General features: G+C 41.1%; 1 protein-coding gene across 1 annotated transcript in view; it reads left to right on the forward strand.

Annotated features, from left to right (window-relative positions):
- Positions 1–717: 717 nt before the first annotated feature.
- Positions 718–7,241, forward strand: part of NUP188 (nucleoporin 188) — a 29,347-nt gene continuing 22,823 nt past the window's right edge. The window contains exons 1-10 of the mRNA XM_009287008.1: positions 718–725; positions 1,670–1,724; positions 2,325–2,398; positions 2,994–3,078; positions 3,759–3,839; positions 4,317–4,361; positions 4,996–5,088; positions 5,231–5,350; positions 5,770–5,981; positions 6,775–6,889. Coding sequence (XP_009285283.1) covers positions 718–725; positions 1,670–1,724; positions 2,325–2,398; positions 2,994–3,078; positions 3,759–3,839; positions 4,317–4,361; positions 4,996–5,088; positions 5,231–5,350; positions 5,770–5,981; positions 6,775–6,889 — 888 coding nt within the window. The remainder of the gene's footprint in view (positions 726–1,669; positions 1,725–2,324; positions 2,399–2,993; positions 3,079–3,758; positions 3,840–4,316; positions 4,362–4,995; positions 5,089–5,230; positions 5,351–5,769; positions 5,982–6,774; positions 6,890–7,241) is intronic.

Raw genomic sequence — 7,241 nt, forward strand, 5'->3', positions numbered from 1 at the left:
CCCCCCAGGCGGCTAAATTTCGGTGTTAGTAGTGACTTTTTAGTGATTTTGCGTTTCTTTTATTCTGCCGTGTCGTAAAAGATGAGATGTTAAACAGAGCTCTGTAACAGCTTTTGCTTTTGCGAGGCTGAAGTCTCGATTTACGCTGACAGCTCGGCGGTGTCTGTCAGACCTCCTCCCCAGTCCCGGAGCTGCTCTCGTGAAGAGCAGAGCATTCAGGGGCTGGTTTCCACCTTTCGGACAGCTCTTTGCAAATATAAAAACCGAAATAGAGATGTGGAAGATGTGCAAAGGAAGCTATTCAATGAATCCCACGTTCGGCGATCACTGTAGATCGGTGCCTTCGCTTGTCCTGAGCACGTTTTTTGACATTTATTGTAACGTTTTTATGCTCTGGAGTGTTCCTAGATGTCTAATTTTTAGTAAATGAACGTCTGTAAGGCCTAATGGGGACAAGAACACCACTGCTACATGTGGTCGCATAAAGAGAGCTTTCCCTCCTTAGCTGTCTTGGGGTCTAATTAATGAATTGGCAACAAACCATGGTCCGTTCTATTCACAGAAGAGACTAGGAGGGAATGAAAAGTAGCAGGGGTGGCTCTGCTAGGCTGGTGCTCCGTTCTACAAAGCGATTCTTTTCTTGGTAAAATTCTGTGGCCTTTCGGTGCTCTCTGTGGGCTGGAGAGGTTGCACCCGCAGCTGGTTGCCGACCGAGTCATGGGGAGGTTTGTTAGCTTATACACAGGGAGGTGCACCTAACTATCAAGGAATTAGCAGGTAGAAATTATGTTGATAGGTGTACTGGAAATAACGGGTCTTATCATTTAAGTGGCACCATGTGTCAGAAGTTGCAGATGACTTTCACTGCCATAGTGAGTTATTTTGATGATGCTATTCTAAAAATAAGTTAATGAGTGTTCTTGCTTTTGCAGACAGTCTTTGTGTGGGGAGCTGTGGTGTTTAACTCCTGATTTGTATTACGTTACTATCAAATCAGCATTTGTCTAAGTTCCTGAAATATTCCTGAAATATTCTTTTTGGCAAACATGCTTTTTCAGAGCAGTTGTAGGGACACTCATTTTTCTAGATGCGTATGCCAGGGTCAGGATTTGATCTGTAATACCTTATAGCGCAGACTGGCTTTTCTACAGAGTTCTCAGGAAGAAACAAGAAGCCAAGGGTAAATGTTCTGAAGACCTGCGGCAAATCATTACCTTATGTAAAAGTGTTGCAATTTTTCACTTCACCCAGTTTTATGTTCCTCTTAGAGTGAAGGATGAAACTGCTATGGAAAAATTTGTTTGGAGGAGAGCATCGAATGTAACTGAATAAAATATTGCTCTATACTTCCATTAGGTTTCTTTTTACTAACGTCAAACGTCCAAGTAGCAAAATCAAATTGAGCTAATAAACTGTTACAAATGTGATGCTTCTTTGATATGAGTTTGCAAGTCTTGCTATATCAGTTGTCACCCTCTTTGGGTCTTTCCTGGCTTCCTGGACATCTGAAACTGGTCAGCTAAAAACCAATGGTCCTTAAATCAGTTTTCTTATATTGCAGTGTGATCTGCTCTGAGTTAATGGCAGGTTTGAAAAGGTGTAAGCTAAATGGAAGCCTGAAATAGTGTTCATTGTTAAAATACTCTCCACCTTTTCCCTTCGTATACAGGAGCAGCAGAGAATTGTGGACAATTCTTCTGGGCAGATCAGCTTTAAGAGAACCGGTAAGTCCGTGTCTTGCTAAGCAGGTTTGCCCATCACTGACCGGACTCCGTGGCTAAATATATAATTCATACATCTCTCTGAATATTAGTGAAAATATGTTTTGCTGCTTTTCCCTCTTCCTCAGTGCGATTTTTGTTCCTCTCTCTCCACTACTTGTTCATTCTTCCACTCCTTGTTTATAGCTGCTTCATGAACTACCTGGAAGGATGCATGTGAAAGGTGGTTCCCTTTCCGGAGCGGACACAAGTGCTACTTTCTAGACTGGCTGACCTGGGGTATTCATGAGTGGTACAGCCTGCTTCCTTATGTTCTGAGACAGAGCCCATGCTTTCAAGAATTTGCCTAGAGGTTGGAAATCCAAATGTTTCTGAACCCAGTCCATTGCCTCCTATTTCCTCTCCCTTCCCGTGATTAGGCAAGGCAGCGAGCTTTCTCATACAATATGCACCTTGAATCAGTCTGAATCACAGATTCAGTCTTATGTTGTTCCTGTCTCTTGGTGGTGGTGGAATTTCTTTGCTTCGCTTAAATTTAACAAATCTGATACTCAGCAGTGTACGTTGAGGAATCTGTTCAGTAGTATTTGGTTCTTTTTTTAGGCACAGATTGCGGCAGAATTGAACAAGCACTGGCAGAGATTGTTAGAGGGACTTTCATACTATAAACCGCCAAGGTATAGTAATTGCTTGATTTCAGAAATTCTCCTCTAAAATGGGATCTCCTAATAAGTAGGGGAGCATGTTGAATATTTCTCTCTGATTACATAAAAATAGATTTTTACTCTCTTGCGTGATCTGAGATTTCAGAAGAGGAGTAGCAAGAGAAAGTTCTTAATCCACATAACATTTTTGGGCATGAAATACAGACCAGAAAGAAGTAACGGCAGTTTTTGCTGTCACTACTAATGTTAGGTGGCTTTTAACCCTTGCCTCTGCTGAGCTGCAGCGATCATGTGCAGGTATGCAGCCGGTGGAGAAGTGACTCCTCTTGACACTCAGTCATCCCGGAAAGATATCCAGATTCCCTCACTGGAGAAGGTGGAATGAATACAGCCTGCCTTTATTATAGTAATAAGATTGTGAACGATGTTAAGTTTTGTCTGGTGGGAAGATTACAGAATATTGTTGTATGAAATATTGAAAGGCCATTGAGGTAAAAGCAAATGTTCGGTTTAAACTGATAAAACTGAGAACTTTGAAATTAAGCCTCGTTGGTTCATTCCTTGGGATTGCTGCATTTTTAATGACTAAAATGTCTTTTTTCTTTAGTACCACTTCAGCAGAAAAAATAAAAGCTGATAAAGATGTAGCTGCTCCACTAAAAGAGTTGGGTCTGCGGGTCAGCAAGTTTTTGGTGAGTGAAGGTGCTATTCTGATTATTTTTTATCCCTGCACTTGGAATGCATTGTTACTGGGATTCTGTTATTTAAGTAAGCTTCTTGATGTTGAATAGAGGCAAATTTAAATTCCTTTTAGTTCAAAATAATCTAAAGGATGTTAGAAGTACATGTTGGGGCTGTAGGTGAAAATTTAAAGAAGTGATTAGTGACCTTGAGGTGCCTCCGTTTTCCTGGTTAACACCCCCTCCTGCTGCAAAGGGCCCTGCTTTTCAGAAGCAGTCACCCGCTTTTGGTCTTTCTTGGATTCTTTCAAGACATCTGAAACTGCTCAGCTAAAAACTGATGTCCCTTAAATCAGTTGCCATGTTTGAAAGTGCTGTCGGTTTATCTGCGAGGTTATGTTCCTTCAAGCCAGAAGTTGGAATTCGGTGACTGGTGGCGGTACCTTTTTTGAAAATCACTGTTACGCTCCTTTTGCTGAAGTTAAACTGGCTACATCTAGGTGACATCAAAGCTTATGTATTTTGCTTCAAACAGAAGCAAGCATGTGCCTGATGCAAAAAATTTTCTTCTGGCGTATTTTGGAAGTTACTTGTTTTGAAGAGAAGAGCTGCCTGAATATTTGGAGAGAATCTTCATCTTTAATTAATTCAGTTGCCTTCTATTCATTTCAGAGCATCTCTCTTTTTTTCAGGGTCTGGATGAAGAGCAGAGTGTGCAGTTGTTACAGTGTTATCTTCAAGAGGATTACAGAGGAACAAGGGACTCCCTGAAGGTCCGTAGCTCCCGTTTATGTTCTATTTACTCCACATCTTTCCTTAATACCAGTAGTTTGTTGATGCATACGGTCAGGTGTGAGTTTGAGTTCTGATTTGGAAATGGCTTTGTAGCTTTTCTTCTCTGAACCTACAATGCTCAAGTGCCGCTTTAAGGAAATGTGATAGCAGATATCCAGGCCTAACTTTCTAGTACGTCTTCCTGCTTGAATCTCTCTGCAGGAACTCAGCTCCTCTCTCTATCGCAGGAATACAGGAAAGCTACAGATTAGTGAAGGAGAGTGAGTGGAGATGAAGAACAAATACGTAGTTACAAATGAGTGTTTTGGCTTTGTACTTTTGGAATCTGTCTTTCCAAAAGAAATGGAAAGACAAATTGTCTTTTGTTTATTTCAGGGTTTTTTTGTGAGTATATATTTTGTCAGTAGGTATTTCTGCAGTAGATAATTCTTTATTTTGTTGTGTTTTGCTTACAGACAGTTCTTCAGGACGAAAGGCAGAGTCAGGCTCTGATGCTGAAGGTTAGTAATTTCCATTTGTGTTTTCTGTTGAAAAGATCTGTTGACAGAGAACCAACTTTATTTCTGTGGATCCAGAAAATCTTGGAATAATTGAAGCATTCCTTCATATAAAGAACAGATTTTAGAAGATGCTTCTGAAATAGAGGGATGCGCGTAAAGATTTGAACAGTGTTAATAGTTGCTACAGAAAGGAAATTTTAGGCTTAATATCGGGGAATTTAGCTGGGCAGATGTATGCTCCCATGTTTTCCAAAGCTTATAGGTTTATATGTTATTGTCTGAAGTGACAACTCTGAAATGGAGACTGATGATCATATCTGACAGAGGATAATAGGGATGAGGAATGAGAGATCATCTCTCTCTGTCTTTTTGCCTTCCTTTCCCAAGTTTTCTCACTTAACAGTGTAATTATAGACATGTCCCTATGGGCATGTTTTGTTGAGTTCTGTAAAGTTAATTAAGTATTATTTTTTTTCAGATAACTTAAAAACTGCTTAGTTGAAACTCCATCTGTAGTAATGTTTTGAGCACTATATATTCTTGTGATGAAGGCCTTGGCAGTGTATGGGAGAGGAGGGTGTATGGGAGTCGGACACAATACCAAATTGATATTGATGACACTATGTATGCACAGCTTGCTGACTATTACTATGAAGAGAGGATCTGCATTCTGCGCTGTGTCCTCCATCTACTCACTTATTTTCAGGATGAGAGGCACCCTTACACAGTGAGTACAGGAACCTTTTCCTGGATGCGATGTCATTGAAATAGGCTAAATATGTAAGTTGTGCAGTAATTGTCCACCTGTGATTGTAAAAAGCACGTGAGTGTGCATGTAAGAAGTTCATTTATTTATTTGTTTATTTAAGGCACAATACTTCCAGTGTGTTGAAAAGTTGGACAAGGAACTAGTTCCTAATTACCGGAAACAGTTTGAAGAGCTGTACAAAGCAGAAGCTCCTACATGGGAAACACATGGAAATCTCATGGTATTTTGTTTCTTGCTATTCTTTATCAAACTTATTGAGTCTTTCCTTTTATGGGGCGTGTTGGAAAATGCATATGTGCAGATGCAGTTAAAAAGGATGCTTCTCCTGGTCCAAGAAACCTAAAATTTGTTTTCTGTCTAACAGGACGCACTTTTGCTCAGAAACAGAGAGAGTTGCATGGAACGTATTGTTCCTTGTAATAAATCCATTGATAGCCCTAGGCTAACAGATGCGTTTATGTGTAGTCGTTCATAATCTCTCTGCATCAGCGCACTCTATCTTTACAGTGGCTTTCCTTGCCATTGATACAAACCGCTGGCTACACAAGCTGTTGAAATGCTTCAACGCTTCTCAGTTTCTTACTGCTTTGACTGACCTGTGAGCTTCGACATATGATGGTAGAACTTCTTCTTGTGCAGACAGAACGTCAGGTTTCCCGTTGGTTTGTGCAATGCCTCCGTGAACAGTCCATGCTCCTGGAAGTCATCTTCCTCTACTATGCATACTTTGAAATGGCACCTGATGAGCTTCTGGCATTTGCAAAGATGTTCAAAGAACAGGGGTTTGGCACTAGACAAACGAACAGACATTTGGTAGATGAGAGCATGGATCACCTGGTGGATCGTATTGGGTAAGTATCATGTATATTTGTGAAGTGAGTACAGAGCAAAACAGTTGTTTTCCTCAGGAAAAAAGCATTTATAATTCTTGCTGCTGCCTCTTAAAATCACTGCTACTTCAAGCTAAGCTTATTGTGCTGAAGGCAAAATAGCTTTTCTGGTCACCTTGGAGGTTTGTGGCAAAATGAAGGTGTGCTTGCAAAGTAGAGAGGTATCCATATACTAGCTTTAATCTAGTATATAATCTTGCCTCTGGTAAGAGTGGCAATGAAGACACAGCAGTGCCACTCCTTAGATGGTCTAGTGGTAAAGTAAAACTGCATCTTCACAGTCCTGTGCTGATAGTCTGGCTGCTACCTGCGTGGAGGCTAGTGCTCTCTCTCTGACCTGTATTAACTGTGTTGCCTCAGTTCAGGGCGTTGTGAGTCTGCTTACAAATGGCAGTAATGTCTTAATTTTTCTGCATGGGACATAACTCGAGCTGCAGCCAGGGGGAATGAAAATCCTGCCAGGTGGCAGAGTTACAAAGGTGGAAGAGCAGTCTTCAAATTTCAGTGACCTTTTTTTGTCTGTTCAACCAGAAATGGTAGTTCTGAAGATTGTAATCTGTCATATACTAGCATTTCAAGACAAAATTTTGATTACCTGCTGTTAATTTCATGTAATTTCTTATTGCTTCAAAGAACAGCTGAACAAAAGCAAACTAAGGGTTGTTTTTTGACCACTTACAATTTAAAAAAACAAAACCTGAATTCTTAAATAAAGTTTCTGACGTACTTGTTTTTATTCTTTTCCTGTTTGTAGCTACTTTAGTGCTCTTATTCTGGTGGAAGGCATGGAAATTGACTCCCTCCATGAACGTGCTTTGGATGACAGGACGGAAGAGCACAAGTTAGCCAATAATGAGCGCATCCACCAGGTAAAGCACTAGCAGAGTAACCTCTCATCAGGCCTAACGATACAGAGCTTGACTGTGATTACCCAAGCAGTGCTGTTTAAAGATTATGTCTGTAAATTTCTGATCCTTGGGTTTGTTGACCAGGTGTAGGAACTAGCATCCACATAACATTCTGGGGCAACAAGGCCAAGTGCAAGGTCCTGCACCTGGGTCGGGGCAACCCCCAGTATCACTACAGGCTGGGGGATGAAGGGATGGAGAGCAGCCCTGCCGAGAAGGACTTGGGGGTACTGGTGGATGAAAAGCTGGACATGAGCCAGCAATGTGCGCTCGCAGCCCAGAAGGCCAACCGTATCCTGGGCTGCATCAAAAG

The sequence above is a fragment of the Aptenodytes forsteri genome, unplaced genomic scaffold, assembly GCF_000699145.1.
Source record: "Aptenodytes forsteri isolate BGI_AS27 unplaced genomic scaffold, ASM69914v1 Scaffold136, whole genome shotgun sequence".
Classification (NCBI taxonomy): domain Eukaryota; kingdom Metazoa; phylum Chordata; class Aves; order Sphenisciformes; family Spheniscidae; genus Aptenodytes; species Aptenodytes forsteri.